The following is a 27,044-nucleotide window of genomic DNA, read 5'->3' as shown; positions in this document are numbered from 1 at the left end:
ATGATGGCCGACCAGCCGCCTCCTTTAGAAGCTACGCCGATATTGAATGAAGTGCCACTTCTACCTCATATGGTTAATGGGGACAGCATACAACAGGCAAGTAAATCCCTTGCACTTTCATTAGTCATATACAGCTGTGCCAGCGGCTGGTATGCTTGACATTCAAGCATTCAAGAAAATAGATAGAAAAAACTATTTTACAGCTTATATCATGGCTGAAAGAGGAGGAGGCTTGAAATTAAAGAAGCTACAGTACTGATTTGCAAAGTTAGAAAAGCACTGATATCGTGAGTACAATAGAAGTGCAAATACAGAGGAAGAAAACTATGCGACATTAATAGAGTGGAAATGTGAAAAGACTGCAGATTAGAAAGAATGTCATGCGCATGGAAGTGCTTTAAAATTAAACTACAGAATCAAAGAATAAAAGGAAAAATATAACATATGGATTTAATAAAGCATTAAGGTTTCGAAAGCTCTTCTTGAAGCTCATGTAAAATAATTGATAAAGATTAGCAAGTGGCTGCACTGCTCTAAACGAAGCAGCCTATTGCAGGGAAATGTAGAGAGGAGGATAGACCTTGGCTTCCTGATATTAAGTATCTTCATTAATAATTACAGTGCACTGGTGAAACTTGAGTATATTTAGTTGAAACATTAGAATTTTATTGGACACAACCCTTCAGAAGCACCTGGTATGATTGGAAACGCAGACAAAAGGTGAAAGCAAAACAATTTGATTAAGCACAAGCTTGTATAAGTTGTCAGTATACCTGAAGTTGAATTTACTGTTGAGCATTAGAAGCTGAGTGCCTTGTATGACAAATACCTTCCCATCATTTGGGGATAGAGTTTCAGTGCACTCAGAAATATTACAAACACCCTGACATTTTAACACTGGATGTTAAATTAAGAAGCATCTTTCCCCTGCCCTAGAGCGTCTACAAACGTGACTGGTCCTGATAGGAGAGAAAAGGTTTGTGTGTGTGTTTTAAATAGCTAAATAGTTGGGTTTAGGCTGGCTGCAGTTGGACAGGGTGCTGGATAATCTCATTTAGGCTCCCTTTCCCACAAAAGGATGAACCACATGAGCTCTGAGGTCCCTTTGTTCTGTGATCCTATGATAAAAAAACCCGTAAATTTGAAGGCTTTATGTGCCTGGAGTTAAATAATCATTTTATTGAAGCAAAGTACAAAACTCTGCCCACTGCTTTAAGCTGATCCATATATAACTTCAAGTGTTTGGCACTTGAAGGGGTTAATCCAGAAGGGAAAGTTGCATAAGAGTTTACAGAGGGTAACCATCACATGAAATTATTATGAAGGGTAGCAGCGAAGACCTTGCCACACTTGAATGTACAGTGGGTAGATAGACCATAAATCCTGAAACATTTTAAATGAGAGATCCTTTACTTTGTCATTGTTACAGATGGGGAAGGATCGTAGTATCCTTGCTTGTAAAAATGGCCTTTAATTAAAAGAATAGACCTTGCTTTTTTTCTACCTCATACTCTGGGGATAAAATTACAGTGACTGTTTTGAAATAAGTAAAGCTATGGAGTCTCTAAGGTGGTTCTGAAGCTCTAGCATTGGCAGTGTGAAATTTTGGACTCTGACCAGCTGTGAGGATATTCAGTAGCTGGTGTTTCATGTTACACAAGGAAAAGAGATTATGTAGATCTAATTAGAGACCATCTCTGTAGCTGTATTTGTATAGTAGATCTTGGGGTAGATCGGTGTGTATTAAAGGGCCCGAAAGAAGGTGATAATCATTGACGTTTTCAGAACCTAGTGGAGACTGTTTGCAGTCGGTTGAAGTTTAAAAAAACCTGTTGAATCTTGGAGATGTGTGGGGAAAATGGCATTTGAAGAGCACACTTTGAAGACTGAGAGTCCCCATGACTTACAGCTGAGTTATATTGGAAATAACAAATAAGTCTGTTCAGTGGAAATCTTGATGAGACAGGGACTGTGATTTCATGTTGATGTGCCAACATTTCTCATCCTAGCCTGTCTGTATATGAACCATGTCATGTTGCCATCCTTCAGTTGCCCAAAAAACGCACTTGCTGCTCATTTGTGGCACGTTTTTCTAGAGAGGAGAAGCTTCTGAGCCACGGTCTAACATTGGAAAGCATTTAAATAGGGTATTAACTTAGAAGCTTTATTAATGCAGTTGCATCAGTTTCATTTAAGGAAGTTTCTGGAAGGGTTTTTTGTTCTGAAATGGTTACGTGGGACACCTGAAGGTGTAGACATTACTGCAACTCCTAGTACTGATCTGTTGTCTAATTTGGCTTAGATTGACTTAGAAACACTCTGGAAACAGCTTCCTGGAAGTTTTCCTTGGTGGAAGGTAGATGGAACTGCATTTGCTTCATTAATTCCAGTGAGTCATTCTTCCAAGATGCTGCCCCGTGCATTCCTGACATTCCAGCCTCTGAACTGCTCTGCAGCCCTGTGATTACACCACCTCTGATCCCTTTCCCTGAGTTCACTTCATAGTTTCCTGAACTGTTTGTGAGGACTTAATCTTCAGAACAGGTTTCAATTAACTGACATGTTCATCGGCTCTGAATTTCTAAAAAGATCCCTTTCCCCTCTGGATTTTCTTACCCTCGAAGATGCTGTTTGCTGTGAGGTTTAATACCTGCCTGTGGAGTCCTGTCCCCGCTGGTGTCCATCCCCAGCAGCCTCATCTTTCCTGGTTCTTTGTGCTCTGGCAAATCCCCAAGCCATTATTATCTGTTTTCTTTAAACTATTAACATCGCTTCTTTCTCTTCACTCCTAGAAGTTCAGTAACATTGAAGTCATAAATCTACTTACATACTGACATGATAAATCTGCTTCAGTTCTGGTGTTTTACTTATGTCCAGAAGCAACTCATCTATCTAAAGTAAAATTCTCCTGTGTTGTGAACTCACTGGAGCAGGGTCAGTGTTCTTATGTGCTTCTGCATACCTTGTTAAAAAGTAAAAGCATTAATTAGCAGCATGCAGAAGCTGCAGAATCAGTGTTGAACGTTTATCAATCAGCTCCTGTGAGTCTGGCTTTCCACATAACAGTTTAAATATAACAGATCTGTGCAGACCTCAATCTCTCTCTGTGCTGAAGTTGCACACCCAAGAGTAGAGGGAGAGAGAAGCAGGAGGCGTAAGCTGTAACTCTGGGAAATGTGGGTGTGTTTGTACTTATTTTCTTACACGTTAGCTGGAGAAATGTGCTTTGATTACTGCCAGCGTAAGCTGCGTGGCAAACTCTTCAGAAAAGAATAAGTGGAATTGGTCAAAATGCAAAGGTTCAGTGAGGGACCATGACATCCTTTAAAATCTCATTCTTTTTAGTGATCTTTTTATTAGTTATCAATATAATAGAATTGATGCGTGCTTAATAAATCTGTAGCTGGTAAGGAGTAGAACGAGGTGATGGTCTGTGTTCCCCAGCACAAGGGAAACGGTGCTGTGCACTGCCTGAGGAATAATTCTGGCAGATGTCCACATCGATTTGTGTGAAAGTGAATGCAGTCATGTCCAAACTGAGACCTGCAGGACCTTGCTGTTGTATTTCTTTAGCTACTGGATTACACAAACACATGAGAAAATGCACCTGATCTTTCCGGAGCTGTACAGCAGTGATAGGCGTGACCTGGTTCACCACTTCCTTCACCCCAGAAGGACTGCATACATCTAATAAGTCACTTGATAGTGTCAGAGAATATATTGCCAAAATAAATACCAGCATGCTTTTAGTGAAAAAAATATGGCTTTTGGGCAAAGCATCTTAATTTTTTCACTGTTTGTATAGTCTTGATTCTGCTAATTTAGCCCTGAAACTGAAATAATCTCATAGGCAAAGCTTAGAAAGCAAGGTGTATCTTAAGTAATTAATGAAGTAGAAGAATAAAAAGCAACGTGAAAATATTGAAAATAAAAACTTAATTATTTGAAGTTGTCCTGGTTTTGCAAGTTTATCGAGGGAAGCACTTCTGGTAGTAATCACTGGTAGTGATTTAATACTGATTATGTACTGATTACTGGTAGTAATACTGATTATGCAAAACTACTGATTTTTATGTCAAAGTATGAAGAAATTTCATCCTGCCCGTCGGTGTTTCTCATCTTCCTTTTTCACTTTCTGAGGTTGCCAAAGCTCTTTTGTTTTAATCTTAACATGGTGGTATATGGAAGAGATGGGGTTCTTCCTCAGGAAATATCTAAAAATTAAAAAAATAAAACCCAACAAAAACCTCTCATGTTTTGTTTTTGCAGGTTATTCTTGTACAGGTGAACCCAGGTGAAACATTTACAATTACAACTGAAGATGGACACATTCAGTGTATTCAAGGTAAAGTAAAAACTGAAGTACTGACTCCAATGATTCTGCAGATATCACAGAATTACTACCAGTATTTGTTTCTGTTATGTCAAATGTGTTTTTATATGTTCTGCTATGTAATAAATCAGATTTTTCAGTTTGTACTTAAAGCACCAATGAGACAGAAGTGGGAAATTGTCAGGATTCCCTGCATCTCTGCAGGCTTTGCTGCTAATTTATAAAAGGCATCATCTTTAACTGTCTTCTCAGAACATTAACACATGGGATTTAGTCCACACTAATCTAAACAAGTTTAATAGGCGCTGTGCGACCTCGTTTAACTGTAAGGTAGTGGCATTAGCAGCTGCCCTCTGTGTGTGGCTACAGACTCCTTTTTACCTTCTGACAGCGCTGCAAATCTGAATCAGGTCAAAACATCTCCTGTAAGTCAAGTTTAATCCATCAGTACTTCCATTTTTTGAATAATTTTCACCATTTGATACTATATTTATATACTATACTATACAAATATATACTATAAATACTATACTGTATATACTATATTTGATACCATTTGATCATTTCACCAAATGATACTATATAAAAAGTGTCCATTCTGCTTTCATCAGAACACAGGCAGGAATACTTTCTTTCAGCTTGATGTGAAAAATAAGATATTAAAAATTAAATAAGATTAAATAAGATATTAAATAAGATATTAAAAATAATATATTAAAAATAAAAGAGAGAGCAGCTGTCAACATTACTGTGGTGCCAATGTTGTTGATACAGGCTTCTAACTCTGTCACAGCGTAAGAACTTAAATTTATCTGTGCTGATTTTTAAAAGCAGTACTGTCGGTTTTGTAAAGCACAGTGGTTGGGATAAATCTAGTCTGTGTTATTTGTAGAATAAATGTACGGCCATATTTGCATTCAGCAGTATTACCTATCTAAAATCTGGATGCTTCCTGAAAGTTATGAAGTCATACTTAATGTATCTTCTGAACATGACAATGAGTTCTCCATCAGTGACATAAACTGCATTATTTTTCTTGATAGAAACTTGGTGCAGTCACTTTTTTGTTTTTAACTCCTGGTCCTAATTATTTAATTTCTCTCCTACCTGGCTTTTTAATTGCATAGTTTAAGCTTGCTTCTAAATGTACTCGTCTAAAGGTGATTCCATAAATCAGAGGTGGATGCAGTTGCTGGCTTTTCAGGCACTAAAGTGAGCCCCCACCTTTGAAAAAAAGGTGTCTGGAGTTTGTAAAAGCCTCATTTGTTCAAAAGTGGCACCTTGTTGCTCCTCAGGTCCAGCTCATGTTCCGATGATGTCACCAAATGGGTCTATGCCACCTATATTTGTGCCTCCCGGTTACGTATCTCAGGTAAGCTTCAGTTTATTCTTGTATTTCAGTATGCTTGTGGATGTGGCTTTTTAACAGTAAGGCTGTTGATTGTTTTATCCGGAACAGCTGTTAAAAGAATTCCTTATCCTTTTTCCATTGAACTTATCAACTCTTTAACATACCTTATTGTAGGGTCTATCACCTTCTGTTCACTTAGTAAAATCTGATCTAGTTTTCAGGAATTTTTGTTTAATACTACTGGTAAGATAGTCAGTGGCTCTGAATTGGCTGGCTGAGCTCCATTAGCAGGATCCCCATCTGGATTTTTGTTCAATCCTGTTTTCAAGGTGAAAGTAGGTGCCTGGGTCATACGAACAACCAGAGCTGACTGCAGCCTGCTGGGTGTCGGGGGACTGATGAGTATGGACAGTGCATGGCTCTGATGGGAACAGAGCTGGGAGCAGCATCAGAATTGAACGTGACTCACACATACTATGGATACGAGACTCATGTTCCTTACATTGAGGTTATATGGGTCATACACCAGTAGTATTCTCTCTTACATCCCTTAGATATTTTTGTTTTCCTGGACTGAATAAGATTTTTCTCTTTAATATCATCTCATAATTCAGATTTTCTATTCTAGTATAACTCTGTTTCTGAAGGTTTTCAATGCCCCTTTCTTTACCAGCTCTTATCTCCTTAACATTCAGCAAAACACTCTACTGTTACAGCAGAAGCATGGAGAGGAGTGTCAGTGCCAGTGACGTGTGCCTGCGAAACGAGCAGGACTCTGGGCTGCTCTCTCAGCTTTACTTTTCCATTCTCACCTATTTTCCACTCCTCTGCGTTGTTCGGTCACAGCAGATCAGACCCGTGTGTGGTATTTGAACTTGAAATATCTCTGGTAACAGTTACCAGCTTGATTTAATTTTAAATAAATGCATTTTTAAAGGGAAGTAATTAAAACAAATATTTAGGTGTCTCATTTTCTAGAGATGTTCAAAATTGGGAGTTTTCTGAGCAGGCTTGAAAACCTCGTAACCATGTTCTTGAGTTCCCTGGGCCATTGTCTTGTTGCATCCAGCTGTCTCTGTGTTTTGTCCTTCTGCTGTTATAAATAGGTACTTTTCATGCAGACCCTGAAGAAAGAGCCCCCAGACAATTTATGCATCAATATGAAATTGAGTCTTCAGTACAAGAACTATGCAAAGCACTGGCAAAAGCTGAGGTGTACAAACTAAAACACATTTGTTCTGTGTTTGCTGTCACATGAAAACAGGAGGTTTGGTTTGGTTTTCCGTTGTCTGTCCCTGCAATAATGACTGAGTTTGAAACCAGCTTTAAATTGGAGCTTGAGATACTCACATGGTTTTTGTCGGCAGATGAGACTTTCACTTTCTGTTCCCAAAAGTTCTGGCAGAGCCAGGGATAATTTATGTTGATTTCTGCCTAAGTGGAGTGAAACGTTTCGGTAGTGGTTAACAGGGACATAGGAACTTCAGACTGTAAAATCATGTAAAAAAGTCTTATTATATGAATGTATCCCTTCTATCTGAAACTTTTGCCATGTGTTCTTGCTTAAGATACACATAAAATAGAGTTAAGGTAGCCATAACAATTTGCTATGAGCTTTGACTTTTATATGTCATAGTGTGCTGTGATATTATGCCATGTAATGTAGTTCAAGTGGTGTGTTTAGTTCTATTGATGAACCAAAAAGCCTCTCTCATCGTTTCTAGACCAAAGTGTATTCAGTGTGAGCTCAGTCTTAAGTGATTTCTTGTATTTCTTCCTCTATTTAAAGTCTGTTAAGAAGTGCTCATAGTTCAGCTGACTCTGAGGCTGTCTCACAGCAGAACTTTGTCATAGCAGTTTCTGAGTGGATGCATTCTGCTTCCCTTCAGAATAATTTCTTGTTATGCCTTTTGCTGAGGAGCTTTTCAAAATGGACTTTTGGTGTAAGCAGTATTTCAGCATCCAGAATGCCTTTTTGGCCAACTAGGAAGTGCTGGAGTGATTACTTACAGCCAAACTAAACATGCCTTTAGGAGAGAATCTTGAAGGTACTAACAGATTAAAATAAATGGCCTGCTTTTGTGTAAGTGCTTTCTTTAAACACCTGAAAGTGTACGTTGTGTCTTTTTTTAGAAAGAGGTCTTCGTAAATAAGTTGAAATCTTCTAAGAGCACATGTTATTTTGTATTATTTACTTTATGGTTTGCATTAAAAAACAATATTGATTTTTTTTTTCTTTAATCTCAATTTTGTATGCCAGCCTGCAGCTGGAATGAGCCCCCCACTTGCATCTGTGGATAGTATGTTCCACTGACTGCATGATCCACCTCTGTTAATACTGAAGCACTGTAGGGCCCTGCCTAATAGCATCTGTGACTTGCATTTTTAAATGCAACTCGGAGTCGATGACTGATGTAGAAGGAAGGAAGCATAAAGCTACAGACCGATTATAAGCCATGCTTGGTTTTCCTGCTGGAACTGTCAGTTTGCCTCTAATATTGAACTTTTTTTAATATAATAGATTTTTTTTTCAGTTACATCGCTCATACCTCTTTAAATTTTTTGTTGTGAGGGAGAAAACGGGATTTAATGCCGTCTAGTTTGCTTCTGAGTCACACCTCTCATTAGATACAGTCTGAATTTTATGCCAGTGGACTTCTGTATTGTGACGGAAGAAACAGTTTGGGAAATGAACTGCTGATTTCTCTGATGGTCAATTCGGAAGCCTTTGACCCTGTCAGAAGTGCAGGTGCTGAAAACTTAATCCCTTAGATAAGCAAAATGGACTGTAAGCACAGGAGGACACCACCACATCAGTGCAGATGTCCTGTGTCTGTTCTGTCAGTCCTGGAAACCTCAGCCAATGCTCATCTGTTCCAGGTGTCTTAAAGCCAGGACTGAACGGGGCATTGTTTTACCTCAGTATCATCATCATTTAATGCGTCCTCTTGTGAATCCTGCTCTGGTGTCATTTTTTTGACCTTGTCTTCTAAAACCTGTGTTCTGTCCAAAGTCTCGTCTCAGATTTAAGATTGATAAGTGTTATTGTATACAACATTAATGTACTGTAAATTTACTGTAGGAAGAGCAATACATTTCAATACTCATGTATTTCTGGCTGGCAGAGTTAGACTCCAGAAGGAGCCTGTGTATTGCCAGTGTAGGACACATGCTATGATGTTCATGTGTGTATACATATGCATGTGCTGTCTTAGCATCTTTTTATCGTAGAGTTCAGATGCACAGACATGTTCCTTGTCTGAATTCCCTTAGCCAACATGAAGTGTTTCGATGTTGGGGTTGGGTTGGATCACAGTACAAGACAGCAGAGCTGGCTCGTGATGCTTTGTGCTTGCCGTGGGCTAAGAAAGTGTACACAGCCACGTACCACGAATCAGAGGGTGTGCTGCCGCTTGTACGTACGGTAGTGCTGTCAGGACGTGGTCTAAAGCAGTTCTGACTGTAATTACAAGTAGACTGGGGATTCAACCCCAATCACTTCACCTTACTTGTTTAAAAGCGTGTAATGTTATTCATAAATTATAGATTGCACAGCACTTCAGTATGTGTGGCTCAGCTTCATAAAACTGACTGCATGAAACTCCAGTTTCTTCCAGTAACACATGTTGGGTTTCCACTGGGGTTCATTTTGGTGTGTATACAATATTTACAAGATGATTTTTGCACTCATGTTTCATTTCTTCTGTTGCGTGACAGGTGGTGGAAGAAAATGGAGTTCGTAAAGTGGTGGTGTTGCCGCACTCGGCTGAATTCCATCCTTCCATGCATCCTCCTCCTCCTCCTCCCCACGTGCCACATTACATGCACCATCACCACGCTTTGCTTCCTCATCCACCGCACCCAGTGTACCCTCCAGTTCCTGGCACAGGAGAGCTGCCACCACAGTTCATTCACCAGCATCCACCACCGCACGTTTTTCAAGAACAAGGTGAGGTCGCAGTGATGTTTAATTACTCGAGAGGCCTTTCACTGAGTGCATCTGCATTGAGACAGAAGAGTTGTGTCGTTAGCTCTTAAGTATTTCTGTGATTTTGGTGCTAGTTAATTAAACTGAGCCTTAGATATGTTTATGGGGTATCTTAAAATACACTTGTGTATAAGGTATCATGAAGCCTGGTCTGAAGGCACTCTGCATGTGCAAAGTATGGTTGTATGAAGTTTAAATCTTCTCTGGTTTTAAGTATTTAATGCAAAAGCAGTAACTTTGAAGTGTTTAAATACTCTGTATTCCTGAATCCTTATTTTTGTTGCTGTAAAATGATCGCTTCTGCTTTTCTCTAAAATTGTGCTCTTCAAAACTGTGTTTTGTCACGACCTTGGCATGAACTTTTTTGAAAATGCATTTAATTTGATACATGAGTGTATATTTTTTTGGCTAGACAGAGTCCAAATATGACTGGAAAGAAAATAAAAATAACATACCTAAACCAAAACCCACAGTAATCAATGTTGGGGGGTGAAGTGCAAGTCCACTCTGTATTTAAAAACTGAATGAAGCAATACTTCAGTGGGGGACTGAGGTCACTGCTGAAGTAAACCAGGCTGTAAGCCATATTCTATAAACAAGCTTTTAACACAGAAAGAAATTAGACTATGTAAGACCACTCGTTATCTCTCTCTCAAGCTTAAATTGGTAATTAATCTGTTTTGGCTTATGTCTAGGGTGGCGCCCAAGCTGTGTGCTAAAAAGTTAGTTTGGGTCCTAAATTTGCTTACGCTTCTGAAAATGTACGGCTATATCAGGGAAGAACGGCAACTGTAAGGCATAGTTTTGAGCAGCTAACAAAAGAGAAAGGCCTGAAGATTTAAATAATAGAAAAACCAATTCGGCAAGTGATCAAAACCAATTTTTTAAGAAAAATAAAACCAAAAAATTCAACAATTTGGATATGGGTTAAATAGAAAAAATGGAAATTTGCTTGCAGATATTTTGTCTCTTACTGTAGGATTTAACTAATACTGACAGCATTTCAAAACAAGAATTAAACCTCCAGGTGCCATTCTTCTACTGCCTGATCTTTGTGCTTATACACTGATGTGCGTCCAGGCCATAAATGCTGTCAAGTGAGGTTCCTTCAGTCTAGGGAAGCTCTGCCTGTAAAACTAGTTTTACTGTAGTTACTCTTCTGACTTACAGAGCATTTCTCAGATGTCAAGTAAGTTGTAATGAATAATAAGTTCTTCTTTCTTTGTAGAACCTCGTTCACATGGAAGGACAAACTTCATTCAGCGAGATGAAAGGTGTCTCAAAATGCAAGAACACCTGAAGAAAAGACTAAAAGACAGACAAGCTAGTGGTCATACTAACAATAAACTTAACAGCCCTCCATCTTCACCACATAAAGTCGTTAATTCATCCAATGCAGCAATTCAGAATGGAAATGGAAAGGGACAGCAAGGGGCAGGTGGACTGCTAAAGCAGAAGCAGATGGGAAAAACAAAGGGCAGCCCAGATGCGGAGATGGGAGGTAGGTTGCACTGAAGGGGTAAATAAAAAATTAAAATGTAGGTATTTTTGTAAGAGGAGATGCTAAGAGTTCATTGCAAAATAGTTTCTGAAAAATTGCATTTGAAAATGTCTTTGGCTGTTCAGGAGTAGAGAAAGCCTGAAATACTTTTTCATTAAGTTTAGATCTTTTTTCCCCTAGAAATAATAGTCATGTCAAGTCTGTACATGTGAGATTTATCAAATAAGATCTGTGTACTTCTCCGCCTTTCCTGACCTGGAACTGATCAGGATTCCAAGAGAGGATAACCTGTGGGTACTTCGTAAAAGGCTTCTGGTGTCATTCCTTGTGGTACTTTTCAGATAACTAGGAGTTACTGAAAACTTCAAGAAGTAGGAAGGCTCGAGCAACTCTACAGGTTGCTGTTCGATCAGCTGTAATTTCACTGCATTATTTTGCTCAGATGAATATTTGAGCATTTTAATAGCCTGTGGTTATTTACGTGCATATGCTAGAATATTTTGTGTACAGTATCTTTGTCTTTCCTGTCGGTTTGAAACGGTGTCGCTGAAACGCAGTTTCTTATCACAGCTCCTGAAATGATTTGTGCATCTTTTAGTGCTTAAATTAAGTGGTCTGGTTGGGCTGCAGGGTCCAGTCCTCATCTGTGTCACTGCTGTATTTAACTTGTATCCAGCTTGGTTCAAGGGCAAAATTGTACTTGATTAAAGATTTGCCTTAATACAAATCTATTAGCTGGGGGGTGGGGATGTAATATTCTATCTGTGGGCAGAATAACATCCCAGGTCGTTCAACATGGACAATTCATTTTACAGATGCAACTGCCACGGTACCTGTAGGTATTTCTAGCGTGCGGTTTTGATCAGGCTTCTTCCAAATTATGCCTAGTGTTTTGCAATAGAATTTCAAGGAAGGCACGTACAACAGAGATAAGATCTTATTGTCATTTTTTTAACACCTTTCATTTTTGGAGGAGTGTTTTTGTGTTGTCAAAGAAAACCCATTTATGCTCAGATTAGGAAAATATACCCTTTGTGCAGGATGTACTAAAAGGGTTTTTGTAACACTGTTAGTTTTGGATAGTTCATGTTTCTACCCTTCAGGCAGCCAAAACAAACAGGGGAAATGAACTTTGCACAATAAGTACTATTGTTAAACTCTTAATGAGGCGAACTCCATCTTGTGGTGGCATTTTTCTAATAGACTGGTTTACTCTTGGGGTTTCTGGTAATCTGTTTTGTATTTGCAATTTCAGAATCCGACACAGAATCCAAGAAATGTGATATTCACTTGAGCATTGGCAAGCCAGTCGTAAGTATTTGCCTTAAAATACCATTATTTTCTATGCGTATGCTTGCTGTAAAATAACGTGCCTTATTGATATCTTTCTCTCTTTTTTTAATGGTTTACTTTTTAGATAGAGAAAATGTCTTTTAGTTGTCAGAGTTTATATAGCCATGCTGTAGAAACCCATTGTTTCTCAACTTTCTGAAGCCGACTCTTTTTCTTTCCCAGTCTGTAAGCAAAGGGCATATCCACTGTTGAATTTGTCTTAATATATGAGAGAGCCCTGCTAAAGTAAAGGAAGTCTGTCAACTCTTGGAACCATCCTTCGCTCAGCATGGAGGATTTGAGAATATTGGGAATAGAATTTACAAAAATAGATCAACTTTTTATGTTATGTTTAGAAATTGGAGCAAGTATTTGAGTATTTGCAGACCTACTGAGGAGGTTGCTATCTGGTGGTGTCAATTTGAATGCCTAAAGGCTAAAACTAAACTGGTATTTTTGATCTCGAGTGTGCTTAATGAGACTCTTCTTTGCATTATCTATACAGTAAGCATGGGTTATATTCTTTTGCTCCAGCTTTCTAGCTGTTTCTTGTAATGTTAGTATTTTCATTGCTGCTTTTGACATCTGTGCTTAATGCTAACAGAAGGCCACGGTGACAGAGAAAATTTAATTAAGCAGCAAAAAAACTTTAGACCAAAAATTTCAGTTGTGAGCACTTAAAATCAGAACCTCGTGGTATTGTGTAGCTCCATGGTTGAATGTTAAGATTACATGAGAGAGTTGTAATAGCGTTAGTAATTTAGGCGATCTGACTGTGCCTGGAGATCTGGTGTCAGCGTTCAAGACTCCAAATCTGAAATTTTGCTCCAAATGAGTGATGCAGATGGGGCAGGTGAAACAAACTCTCTCTTCATACACTGAGACGATGCAGTGTGTGTCTATAAGTTTGTTTAGTGTCTGAAGGGAAATCCTTTAATATGGTATTTGAGAAATTAAGAGGGGAAAAGTTTAAATTCAAATGATGACTCAGTATTTCCACGACAAAGGTAAAGAATTCCTCCCGTGAGGAACTTCATAGGGAAACTAGCGACACCATGTTATTGACTAATATACCTTTTATTACAGAAAGCAAACTTACTTGCATTATTTATGCTTTTAATAGGTTTCTGATATACAAGCAAGATCAGCCGTTCTGTCCTGGAATCTCCCAGTTAGTTCACAGAATGGAGAGAGCCATAGTCATAGTCCAGCAGCATTTACATTTGAAGTAGCAATATCCAACAGTGGTAAAAATGGAAAATTTAAATCTGTCTATGTGTAAGTTTAGTTTCTTCATTTAAGCACAATACCGATGTTTAAAAACATTAACCAATCAGCAATCTCTCTATCAGGAGCTGTTTGTTGACTTGCAGACCTACCTACTTCACGTGAAATAAATTTTAAGTAATATCGCTAAGAGTTACATGGACAATGGAAAACTTGAAAATTAAATGTGCGCTACATGGTTTTGCTTTTCAATAAGCTTTTAGCCTTTGAAGTATAAGGAAAAGCTGTAACTCACTATTATTTTATTCCTTTCCACAGTGGGGAGGAATTAACAATCACACTTCCTGATCTCAGACCAGCAACCGATTATCATGCCAGGTATGTTTCTGGGAATGAAATACTTAATGCTTTTGTTGACATGTTAATTACAAAATCACTGTGGCTTCGTGAAAAGTGCAATCACAAACAACTTGAGAAATATTCTGCATGAAATGTCATAGCTAGGGACATTACTGTTGCTTTCTAAATTCGCACTTACCTTCTAATTTCATGTCACCTCATTTTCTTCCCTGCTATCTTCTCTGTCATTTCTTGTTTCTCTGAAATAGAAACTTTTAAGTTATCCTCTGGTATTTTTTAGATTGCTCCCAGTGTTGCAGGCTGAAGGAAGCAGCAAATAAAATAATTCAGACTTGGCTTTGCAAGTCTGACCCGTCAGCTTGATTTGTGAAGTTGCTTCTCTAAACTGCAAGCTTCTGTAGCAGTTCAGGAAGGGAAGTGGAAACTGGTTTAAATGGGGAGAAGTTATATGCTGTGCTACAAGGGGACGTGACATTGAAGAATTGCCCCACAGAGTAAATAAGCATTTCTGGAGAAGGTGTGCAACTGGCCATGGAAAAGGCAAGCTGGTTAAACAAGCCAGGAGAACACTGTGATCCAGGAGTAGAGGAGAGAGCCCTGATACTTGGGAACAGGAGAAGACAAATTTTAGAACTTACTGAACCAAATTCCTGTTCTTCAACTGCAGAACAGTTGTGTGTGTGTTAAACACCCAGCCCAGCTCCGCTTGCACAGTGCAGTGTGCGTTTGGTTCATGGTGTTGCTTTCCATACAGGCCAACTTTCTTTTACCTGCAATTCATTTGATAAGATGGACTGTATTTCTGAAAAATTATTCATGTCATTGCTCTTCAAAAACAAACATAAGTGAGCCTGACGGTTCTAGAGATTCCCATTTGAACAGTTACACTGATAAACGTGGCTTTATTGCCTGAACAGCTGACTTAGCCCATTTTAGTGTCCGTGCTCTTGCACAAGTGTTGTCAGTATTTGAATCTCAAGGACTTTGTAGCAAAAGATTAATTTCAAGTCGGGTATTCCATTTCCTTTTGGTAACACTTGCTGTAGTTTTCATCATGCCTCCCACATGTCATAACTCAAACGTCTCCATGGTGAGAGATCATAACTGTAAAGTAAATGATGGATGGCAAGTAGAGTCTTCAAGATCAGTCAGTTCTGACCTTCCTCATGCTGCACTGTCAGCACTAATTAATTTTTAATTAATTGTCCTTTGTTCAGAGTTTCAGCAACCAGCAGTTCCATAAAAGAATCCATTTCTGAATTAGTGAGCTTCACTACAGAAAGTTGCGAGCCAGACAGCCCAGCTGCACCGAAGCTGATTAACAGAACCAAAACCAGCCTGAGTTTGCAGTGGAAGGTGAGTGGTCTGCTGCATTTCTGTGTGGGGTGTTGAAATTGGCTTTGTCAATAATTTAGTGTGTACTTCAGGTGTTGGCTATTAAGTTGCACTACTGATCACTGAAGTCATGATTGTTTCTTCCTCTTTCTTCTGCTGCTTGCTTAGTTTCTTGTGTACAGCTTTAGTGTGATAGAGCTGGTAGCAGGTCCAAGTATGAATGATTCAGTAGGAACATTCTCTCCTGAACTGACAGCACAGGAAGGGATAAAGCACTTGTGTGTTTTTGCTTGGGGTGCCTGGATGATAAATAAATATAACTTAATGTTATTATTCAAAGTTCTCATGGTTACTCTAACCAACTCGACAGCACAGGAAGGGATAAAGCACTTGTGTGGTTTTGCTTGGGGTGCCTGGATGATAAATAGATATAACTTAATGTTATTATTCAGAGTTCTCATGGTTACTCTAACCAACTAGTAGTGAATTTCCTTGGCTTTCTGTAAATTTAACTTTGTGAATCTGACTTTTGAATATATACGGTATCTGTGAAGACTTGTTGACGGCTCTGTTTTTCTTATGACTACACCTGTATGTAAATTTAACTTTGTGAATCTGACTTTTGTATCTGTGAAGACTTGTTGACAGCTCTGTTTTTCTTATGACTACACCTACATCTGGAAAACAGTTTATAGCTAAATGACTTTAATTACTTAAATTATTTGTATAATCTGTTCTCAGAGAGGAAAGGTTGTTCCCAATTCATATGTCATAACAAGCACAAACGTTGCTTGTCTGACTGTGTGCGTTGTTCAGGCAGTTGGTGAACACACTGTGTAAGCACACAGACAAAGGTGTAAGACTATCATTTGTATTACTTTAATTACTTAAATTATTTGTATAATCTGTACTCAGAGAGGAAAGGTTGTCCCAATTCATATGTCATAACAAGCAGAAACGTTGCTTGTCTGACTGCGTGCATTGTTCAGGCAGTTGGTGAACACGCAGTGCAAGCACACAGACAAAAAAAGGTGTAAGACTATCATTTGTATTGTTCATAAAAGTATTAATAAATTCATATTCTAAACTATTAATAGAAGTAGTGTAGCAGCTTGGAGAGCCAACAGGAACAAGGAGTTAAGCTGGTTAAACTCGCTGCTAGTTTTTACTCTTTCTAACTCAGTTCACTGAATCTGTGCCCACAGTAGAGTTTCAGGTTACCACAGGTGCGTTTGTGGAAGACGAGGGCTGTTTGGATGCCTGCTGCAGTTTTCTTTCGGCTCTACGCTAAATATTTTGTTTTAAAAGACAGAATATGCTGTATTCAATTGTTACCATGTTGGTCTTCTTAATGTGCAAAAATACTTATAAAGTACAACCATTTGATTTTAACTTTTTTCATAAGGAGTTAAGCTGGTTAAACTCGCTGCTAGTTTTTACTCTTTCTAACTCAGTTCACTGAATCTGTGCCCACAGTAGAGTTTCAGGTTACCACAGGTGCGTTTGTGGAAGACGAGGGCTGTTTGGATGCCTGCTGCAGTTTTCTTTCGGCTCTACGCTAAATATTTTGTTTTAAAAGACAGAATATGCTGTATTCAATTACCATGTTGGTTTTCTTAATGTGCAAAAATACTTACAAAGTACAACCATTTGATTTTAATTTTTTTCATTGTTTCTTTATTTGCAGTCCTCAAATGACAATGGTTCCAAAATAACTAATTTTCTTTTAGAATGGGATGAGGTAAGACCTTTTCTAGTGCAAAAAATCATAATGACATCTGTAGACCAATTATCCTTAAAAATACTTTTTGCTTAGGTACATCAGCTATTTTCAGTGCAACAGCCCAGACAGTTTTAAAGGGACAAGCCAGTTGAAAAGCTTGACTGAAATGACCAGTATTGCAGCAATTCCAGTAGACAATCCTGTGAGATCCTCTGAGAGGACAGTGTAAAACTCCCTCATTTGGTGATTTTTATTCAGAGCATCTTTAATTCCTATGCTTTGTTTGAATGGGTGAGCATTTGGCTTGTATCTTTGGTAGCTGTCACAAATACCTCTCAGCTTTTTAACTTCTTACTGAAATGTATTCATTCCAATGTGATAAAAAACATCAAAAATGTGTTTTGTTTTCAATTGCGGTCATTTATTACCATGTTGTCACACCTACAGTGCCAAAAAGTCAACAGATATCTCAATCAAAATGTGGTTTTATTGTCAAGAATGCTCAGGATTACTATCAGCGTACTCAGTACGACCATGATAACGTTAGCTTTTTCTGTTACCTAGGCTTACTGATTTGGTTTTTAAATTATTATTAAATTAGTCAAATTGAATTTAGGAAAATTTAGAGTTAAGATGTTGACCTTAGCAGGGAACATACAGTTACCATGCAAAAAGTGACTCAGGCTGTTCTCACTTTTTTTAAAGGGAAAGAATGGACCCTTCAAAGAATGCTACTACGGGCATCTGAAGCAGTATAAACTTACCAAACTCTCTCCTTCTACAAAATATTCACTAAGATTAGCTGCTAAAAACGATATTGGAATGAGGTAATGAACACAGTGTATCACATCGCTTATTTTCTCCATCGTCTGCCTCTGCTGCTGTTAATATTTTTAATGAATCTTTTCCCAGTGGGTTCAGCGAGACGGTGACGTACTACACAGCAGGGGTTGTCCCAGCGGCCCCCGCGCCCCCAGTGCTGGTGGAGGCAGGAGTGACCTGGCTGTCCGTGAGGTGGAGCCCACCCAGCGGGGTGTCTGCAGACGACTCCCTCACGTACAGCTTAGACGTGGAAGAAGAAGGTTCTGTAAGTGCAGGGGTTTGTGGGTGTAAAAGCCTGATATGCAGTAGTGCTTAAATAATTAAATAACTCTAGTTTACTGTCAAATAAAACATTGCAAGATAGTGCAACAGTTGGCAACTATTGCATGTATTCATGAGGCAAAGATGACGTTCAGACTAAAAAAACCACTCGTTCAATCTGATCTGGTTTTTGTTTTAGTGTGGAAAATTAGTGACTGTTTGTTCTTGCTTTCCCTCCTTTCCAGGGTTATGGTTTCCAGCCACAGTACAATGGAGATGAACTCTCATGCACTTTAAGAAATCTTAGGAGGAGTACATCCTATAAGTTCAGGGTTTGTACTGTATTTTGTTTCTAATTTAATTAAGACTGTAATCTTCTCTGGAATTTTAGCATTTTCAGCTAAGACACTTTCTATGGAGACAGCGGAAAATTACCCACAGTACTTTTGTTGTTGTTATAGTATTTGGTAGAATCATAACACACATCAGATTTTTTTTATGCTAGCTAATTTTGTTTTCTTTTAAATTGCTGTCTTTTCTGTTGTGGTTTTGTTGGTTTTGGGGTTTTTTTACGGAAGAAGTTTATACATCAGCAGGATATTACTTGTCATTAACTCAAGCGTTTATTATATATTCCGTTCATTCCTGGAATAGCTCTTTGCCTACAACAGTGAAGGAAAAAGCAGCCCTAGTGAGGTGGTAGAACACAGCACCAATCCGGACAAACCTGGACCGCCAGGTAAACCAGCTGTAAAGGGCAAGATCCATTCGCACAGCGTGAAAGTCACCTGGGGTAGGTTCCCTTTTGGTACTGCTGTATTGGAGTCTGGGTACATACGGTCACTCAGTAGTGCAGATTAATTTGTCTCTGCAGATACCGTTATTACAGGAGAAATGCTTAGCATTACCAAAGAATGTCAGCTTGATTTGTTTAGGTCTCTAGTACAGAAATAATGTTTTTCCTTATTGGTTTTGGAGAAGCAGTCGATGCTGCTGGCTGTTGTAATAACCTATAGATTGATGCTTAAGTGATTTTTATGTGTTCATAAAAAAAAAGTAAGAGATGATACCTGAAATTGGCAGTATTTGCCCTAGTTACTCCTCTTCCTGGCATGATCACAATTAATAATAATAAAAAAGTATTGTTCTGGAAAACACGATATTTGAATATGTAAGTACACAGTTGTCTGTCTGTTTGAATTGAGCTTTCTGCTTGAATGTATTTTACCACGAATAGATACGTTCCCTGAAAAAGCTGATATCAAAATAATGCGTTGTTTTAAAATCTTCTGTAGTTTATTTTAAGATGTTGATTTCTTTCAGAACCCCCCAAAGATAATGGAGGATCAGACATTACTAAATACTTTTTGGAAGTCTCAGAAACATCAGTTGGTAAGCCATCACTTCTAGGTACTAATTCAGCTTGTGTGCTAATTCAGCGTACTCGGTTCACTGCTCGTTGCTCTAGCGTGTGTTCGCATGCGTATGTTGTGTTGTACGTGTTCTTTGCATGATTAATCATTCGGGTTGGCTTCTGTGGCTTGATTATCTCTTAATTAATAATTGCGTGAGAGAATTTTCAAGGTAGATTTTTGCAAAAGTTCCACAGTGTAAAGTATCTTCCTCTTTTCCTCAGGAAGTAAATGGGACACCGTGTGCAGTGGCTCCCAGAGAGAACACGTGTGCGATCATCTGAAGCCTGGCACTTCGTACAGAATGCGAGTTTATTGTGTCAGTAAAGGTGGTGAAAGCCAGGTGAGAAAAATGAGAATAAATTTGCTTCTAAAAACCTTTCCTATTTATGCTTTAGTGAGCTGTTGTTTCATGTTTTCACTCTAAAATAACGTGTGTTTTCTGCTAGGCTTCTGATGTTATGACCGTTACGACAGCAGCTGTTCCTCCTGGACCGTGTCACGCTCCATGCCTGGCAGGCAAAGCTAAGCCCAAGGAAATCACTTTACAGTGGGGTAAGCTCCAGTGTTTCTGAGCAAAGTATTCTTCTGTTTTTATGTCAGAACAAAAATGAGAGATCTGTAGAACTCTTCAGGGAAGAAAAACTAAAAATACGTAGATGTAGTCCATGTCCTTAGTTCTGTTTTATAACAAGACCAAAGCTCACTACCCACCTCAGATTTGGTGATGTATGCTTGTGCATATGGGGAGACTTCAGCAGACGTAAATGTCTTCTCGTGAGAAAGCTTCCTGAGTGCCTCATACTGACCCCTGTTCAGCAACTTATCAGCCCTCCTTTTCTCATTTTTATCTCAGTGAGAGGTAATTAAGAAATACTGAAGATAGTGTTTTTTCAAGGAGATCTGTGGAAAACGTATGAAAAAAATACTAAGGCCATCTTAAACTTACCTGGAGTGAAAAAAGCAAACTTCATGAACTGTTTCTGCTTAGATATATGATAAAAGCCCACACTCTGACTTTTAGAATTCATCTGACTCCTCAAGAAGGCTAATTAGAAACTATTGAAGAGAAAGTGTTTTGTGTAATTAATAGGGAAAAAAATAATCTTTTATTTCCTAGGCCCACCGTCTGTAGATGGAGGATCTGACATTACAGAGTATGTTCTAGAGATGGCAGACTCTGAAGATGATGAACGCAGACAAGTGTATCAGGGTCCCGCATCTGAATATGTAGTAAATAATCTGCTTCCAGGGAGAACATACTGCTTCTGGATACGAGCTGCAAATAAAGTTGGGGTAACTGCTGCACTAATGACATAAATATGTATTTTATTTTATTTTTACAGAAAATATGGTAATACACTATTGTTTTACAAGCCTGATGGTACTCTGTAGCTTCTGTGTTGTTCTGTTAAAGGAGCAAAATTTCTTACAGCGTAAATTTAAAGAGTCAGTAAATTAGGTTTGAAGGAGGGACTGAATGTCCCCAACTAAGGGGATGTTCACTATGTGTTGTATTTGACTACTACCAGTACCTAAGATAACTATTCCAAAGTCAGTGCTAGACATTCTCTTACCAGTTTTAGTAACTTCTTTAGCTGCGATGTAATCCCTACACTTCTGGCTGTGAATAACCACTTAATGTTTGTGCCTGGAAAAGTTGCCTGATGTTTTAAAATCGGCGTAGACTGCAGAGTGGTGGTGTGGGAATAGTATTGTGTAGACATGGGTGTGTTCAAATAATGCCAGGTTGACATCAGTGTTGGTTGCATAAAAGTCTTTCTGAAACAGGACCCAGCTGCTTCGGGAAGCCAGATCCTGACTGCAGGAGGAGGAGTTGTTACAAAACCATAGCAGCGGGCGTTGGTGGGAGGATGACAGATATCCTGTAGGCACAGGGCCAGTTTATAGAGTAAACTACCTGCAAGGAATTTTAAACGGCGCTGTGAAACCAAGCTCTGAACTCTTCTGCTTATTTCTCCATCAAGTTAAAAATAATCCGTTTTCTTCAGTTTGTGCGCTTGCACATCAGTTTTCGCTCTGCTGCTGTTGCTGCATACATGCAATTGTATTTTCTTGCAGTTTGGCCCTCACTCTGACAAAGCAGAGATCTCCACTGCTCCAGGACCCCCTGATCAATGTTGCAAACCCCTGATAACTTGTAAAAGTGCAACTTGTGCTGTAGTTTCCTGGGAGGTAGGTGTTAATGATTTTCAGTAATACACAAATGAATATTTGGCGCTTTTTTGACACATGTATGATACACAAAAATGGAAGAAATAACAAGTATAGAGTGGAATATTTTAAGCCTGTTTCTTTATAAAGGTATACTTTGGTTTTGTAAATGTTGTCAACTATGAATTTCCATCTTAACTGAATAAATTTGGTGACAGTCCTCCTCCTGGTATGGTAACTAGTATATAATATGTTTAATTCATCCACATGATAAGAGATTTTGAAGTAATTCACAATTCTGGTCTGAACTGTGGTGGTGTTACAGCCACGGGTCCAGATGGAAACCTTTGAACAAGCTGTACTTAAAATCATGCCCGTGGCTGTGGTAGAAAAGACCTCAGGTGTACGTGCAATGGCTGAAAGAAAATTTATCACTTAAACCCACAGAGTCCTGCGTGCAATGGTGCAGAAATCAGTGAATACAGACTGGACTGGGGACAGGTGGAAGGGTCGATGCACATCATTTACAGTGGCCCTTGCCAGAGCTATGAAGTGAAAGGTCTCACACCTGCAACCACGTATTACTGCAGGGTACAGGTATGAAAAGCCTTTTGTTGTGTGTTATGAGGCAAGTGAACAAGTACACACAGTTTGAACAAAAGCTTCAGCTGGAGATTAGTGCAATTGCGGTCACCTACTGTTGCAACATAGAAGGTAAAAATGCTTTCCTTTCTCCCCTCTGTCCCTCCCTACCACATGTTTCCAGAAATGAAATTTAGATCTAGTGTTGCATTAAATTACCAGACATCTTGCCATATTTACATTTTATGTTGGACATTTTCCATTCTCTTCCAAATTGCTTTTAATGACATGCACAAGGAAGCGTAATAGATGTGACTGTCGGTTAGAAAAGCTTAGATTTACGATACAGGATCTCTGTTCCAGGCTGTGAACGTCACTGGAGTTGGGTTGTTTGGTGAGACTGGTGTGGTGACAACCCCCGCCTCGGTGCCTGCAGCAGTATCAGTACTGCATTTACTTGAAGAAGATCAGATGGAAATTTCTCTTCCTTTATCAACGTGCCTTGCAATTCAATGGGAAGAACCGTGTTGTCATGGGTCAGAGATCACCGGATATAATATAGAATATGGGGAAAAGCAGCTTGTAACCATTGGAAGAAATACAAGCCATGTTCTTGAGAATCTGCTGCCTGACACTCTGTACAGGTAATAAATAAATGTTTTATTCTGAAACCACATTCGTAGGATTTTCAATCAATAGCTTTGAGGGTAGTGTGTTAAATTTTCAGAGCAATTTTTCATTCATCTTAGGGACTGATTGCCTAATTCACTCTGCAACTCTGGAAAAAAGAAATAATCCAGAATGTAACCGTGATGTTTTAGCAGTACAAGTTAAGATTGCTGTCTTAAGGTGAACGTTTTGTCTCACAGCCAAGGCTTCAGTCTTGAGTTTTCTGGGTTTAGAATTTTACATTCAGATGCAATGCTTATAATGGGATGATCAGTATCTCACAGAAAGAGGATGAATGCACGGAGTAGAGTAGCTGTTCCTGTGCAGCATGCTTAGGCTTGGAGAAGGCTGTGTTTCAGATCGTGGATCTGCAGTGTCAGCAGGAGGCACAGTTTGGGTTAATGTGGATGACCTGGGCACTTGTTCACTGAACAGAGTAAACCTTGAACAATACTGAGAAACACTGAAGCTTGATTATGTTGAAAACAGTGTAATTATGTGGAGTTGTTTTGAAGTAGATTATTTTTATAGTTCATTTCTAACTGCATTTTAATTGTTTTATTGTTTGGAGTTACATTCTTTACAAATTTTTACTCTTGCTTTATTACCTAGTATTTTTTCAGGACCTCAGTAAATTAACCATGTAACTGCTTTTCTCACATTTCTAGAATTAGAATACAGGCCATAAACAGCTTTGGAGTTGGTCCTTTCAGTCATTCCATTAAAGCCAAAACGAAACCACTACCTCCTGACCCTCCTCATCTTGAATGCGTGGTCTTCAGCTACCAGAGCCTTAAACTTAAATGGGGTGAAGGTCCTAGCAGAGCTTTAATTACTAACCCTACACAGTTCAACTTGCAGATGGAGGACAGGTTTGGCAGGTAAGATAATCAGAACATGAAGGATATTTTTGCTTTACAACTTCATATCAAGTTTTTAAGACATATTAAGTATTTTCACTTTTGTTTGCACTAGTAAGTTTGCACTTGGGCATCCCAAAGTTTGCCCCTTAGTTTGCATCCAATCTTTCAACCAGAAATGCTGTTAATAGCTGCTGTGCTAGTATGTATTTGTAAGCAGTAAATACAATTTAAATAGCAGTATCTTAGCATCTTCCATAGTTTTAGTGGTAGCCTGTATACAGCTGCAGCTTAGTGCTTGGACAAGTTGAATCAATGCTTTGTGAATGTAAATTATGACGGCGTGTCCTGCTGATGAAATGCACCTCATGAACTGTGGATGACATTAGTAGAGCTCAAATTGCCTAATAGTTACCATGCATGCATGTAGAAAGCTGGGGTACCTGGAATGTGTTGTCACTTCTTTGTACTTGGGTATGAAAGTTCCACTTGTGATACTGCCTTACAAATTTGTGCTTACTGAATAATACTAACTACTAACTGTAACCTCATCTGGGTGTTCCTGCTCTGGCAGGGGGATTGGACTGGATGATCTTTTGAGGTCCCTTCCAATCCCTAACGTTCTGTGATTCTGTAACTGGTACATATTCTGTGTTTTTCTTCCAGGTTTGTTACTGTTTATAATGGTCCTTGTCATACGTACAAGGTACAGCGACTCAGTGAATCCACTACGTACTATTTTAAAATCCAGGCATATAACGATGCTGGAGAGGGAGAGTTTTCTGAAGTTTACGCTTTCACTACGACTAAGTCTCCACCCGCGTCTCTTAAAGGTGAGCTGACTCTGGTGGGCTTTATCTCGGTATAAGAAGGACTCTGGTGTAGGACCAGTGCATGGCCCACTCCTGCACCCTCGCTCTTCCACCCCTGACAACAAAGATGATTTCTACACATTTTCAACTGGGAAGTAATTTTTCAGGGTTATTGATCGTTTACCCATGTGGGCAAATGAGAACACAATTTCTCTGGTCTGCACTTTCTAATGTGACATTAAAGACTGCTGTTGGAGAAAGTCACTCATTCTGTAGATCAGAATGCTGATTACCTGCAGGAAAATTAGCTTACTCACCCATGTTTGTAACATGTAGCTTCAGCTCTGGAGATACCTGGCCATAAATGCTGTCTTCTCTAGTGACTTGTACAGAGGAGCAAGCACTTTCAAGCATTAGACATCAGAAGCTCATCCTGTCAGCTTGAAAAGACAGACAAGTGTAACCTGCAAATACTACTATGATCATTTTTTAAGCTTAAGTCATGAAATATAACAAAAAAATAGAGTGAAACAAATCTTAATTGCTTAAAATTATTGGAATGGTTGTTGCCTCTACATTGTTAACAAATATACTGGAAAAACTGTAAACTTTTAGATTTACACTGCGCAGTCACCTGCATTAGAACCAAAAAAGCATATGAAATCAAATAAACCAGAGAGAGAAAACTTCCTTGTTGTCACTGAAACCAGTGCCCATTTGCTGCATTAACTGTGAAAATGGGTCACTGTAATTGGTGATTTTGGGCCCTTCTGATTGACAAAACAAGAACACTTGTAGAGACCATTGTTCTCTTTTCTAAAATGCCAACAAATCACTTCTTCTAGCACCCAAAGCAAATCAGCTGGAAGAAAACACTTACGAAATCACATGGGAACCCTTACAGCCGATGAAAGGAGATTCCATTGTTTACATCCTTCAGCTTGCTGCTGGCAGAGAGTTTGATCAGGTACCTTTTATTTAACATCTTGAGGGTTTTTTTGCTTTGAAAAATTATTGCAAAGAAAGATGGCTGTATTTGAAGGTTCAAATTCTGTTTTGTGATGCTAGTGGCAGGGATAGTTCTCATTTCAGCAAGGGACTCATTTCACAGGCCTTACTCCCAGTGTGCTTCGTTTCAGTTCTTCTCAGTGAAACTTAAAATTTTGTGATGGGTGGGGACAGCTTCCAGCAGAGGGTCCTGCTGTTCTGCCTCTTCACGGCATCAAAGGTTGCCCGAGATGAAAGATCATAAAGTTTCCTTTCCCTGTTGCCCCGACTGTGAAAGCAAATGATTGTGAAGGCAGGCTTGAGAGTTACTGAGAGAGCTGATAAATCTGGGAGCTGGTTAACACAGTTTGAGCCTGTTCTCCCAGCATTTCCCTTGGCTCTTTCGATCCTGTGGCATCACTGCCTTTATTAGTCATAGACAGCACTTGCCCACATTTGTGGGGGAACTGTACAGAACCACAGTTGTGCAGAATTATTTTTTAATGGTTTTTTTTCTTTCTGAGCTTCGCAATCCAGGTCTGTCAGTGTGGGGCATCGCAGGAAGCTTTGGGTTATTCACAAGAAAATGAATCATAAATTTTTCAGGGAAAAAAAGCTGAGAATGTATTAAGAAGGCAACTGCAAGCAGCGTCCAGCGCTGCGTGTGCTTGTAGAGCAGAGTGGGAAGTGTCGTGTGCTGCTTGTGAGATGAATCCCGTGTAAAACGGATCTCTCTCCTCACTAGGTATACAAGGGACCAGACACTTCCTTCCGTCTCATGAGCTTGCAGACAAACTGTGAATATCGGATCAGAGTCTGCGCTGGCCGTCAGTTCCAGGACTCCACTGGATCACAGGAACTGTATGGACCTTACAGTCCCAGTACAGTGTTTTCATCTCAGAAACAGGAGCTGGTTCCACCGTGCGCCGATTTGACGACGGAGTTGGCAGAGACTAAGAAGACGTTACGCGAAGAGCGCTTCATCGCCATCGTTCTTCTCTGCGGGTTTGCGGTGGTCGCTATTTTATTTGCTGTCGTTATTCAGTACTTTGTAATCAAGTAAACGAGAGCCTACTCAGTACTCAGCTTTTTGTACAGAAGCTATTTCGGGTATTTATGGTTACTTCTAATTAAAATCCTAGCTGGAAATGTATAGTTACGTGCGTTTCCACTTTTGCTGCTGGCTAACAGTGAGGCTGGGTTGGCAGATCCTTTCCAAATACTGAACACAGATTTCTTGTAGAAAGGGTAATCCTGGGTCCTCTGTAATCAGGGTTAGCTGTTAATAAAACAGCAAAAAAACTGCCTTACTGT

At 39.2% G+C, this 27,044-nt stretch overlaps 1 protein-coding gene across 2 annotated transcripts; it reads left to right on the top strand.

Moving 5' to 3' along the window:
* On the top strand, positions 1 to 27,044 carry LOC104546511 (fibronectin type-III domain-containing protein 3a-like). 2 transcript variants are annotated; one of them, XM_010191924.1, is made up of 25 exons: positions 1 to 96; positions 4,270 to 4,345; positions 5,629 to 5,705; positions 9,402 to 9,633; positions 10,901 to 11,173; positions 12,429 to 12,484; positions 13,629 to 13,783; positions 14,051 to 14,110; positions 15,310 to 15,448; positions 17,115 to 17,168; positions 17,856 to 17,977; positions 18,063 to 18,237; positions 18,479 to 18,565; positions 18,888 to 19,026; positions 19,557 to 19,625; positions 19,870 to 19,988; positions 20,095 to 20,200; positions 20,766 to 20,941; positions 21,728 to 21,841; positions 22,268 to 22,417; positions 22,766 to 23,046; positions 23,740 to 23,952; positions 24,598 to 24,764; positions 25,589 to 25,710; positions 26,476 to 27,044. In XM_010191924.1, the coding sequence occupies exons 1-25, from the start codon at positions 1 to 3 to the stop codon at positions 26,791 to 26,793; spliced, it is 3,576 nt and encodes a 1,191-aa protein (XP_010190226.1). In that variant the 3' UTR covers positions 26,794 to 27,044. The 2 variants fall into 2 exon arrangements, with proteins under 2 accessions (XP_010190226.1, XP_010190225.1); XM_010191923.1 differs by having other exon boundaries at positions 4 to 98; positions 4,257 to 4,345.

Source organism: Mesitornis unicolor, unplaced genomic scaffold, assembly GCF_000695765.1.
Source record: "Mesitornis unicolor isolate BGI_N332 unplaced genomic scaffold, ASM69576v1 scaffold20719, whole genome shotgun sequence".
NCBI lineage: Eukaryota > Metazoa > Chordata > Aves > Mesitornithiformes > Mesitornithidae > Mesitornis > Mesitornis unicolor.
The sequence above is the reverse complement of the archived record's forward strand: the minus strand, read 5'-3'. Positions and strand labels throughout refer to the sequence as shown.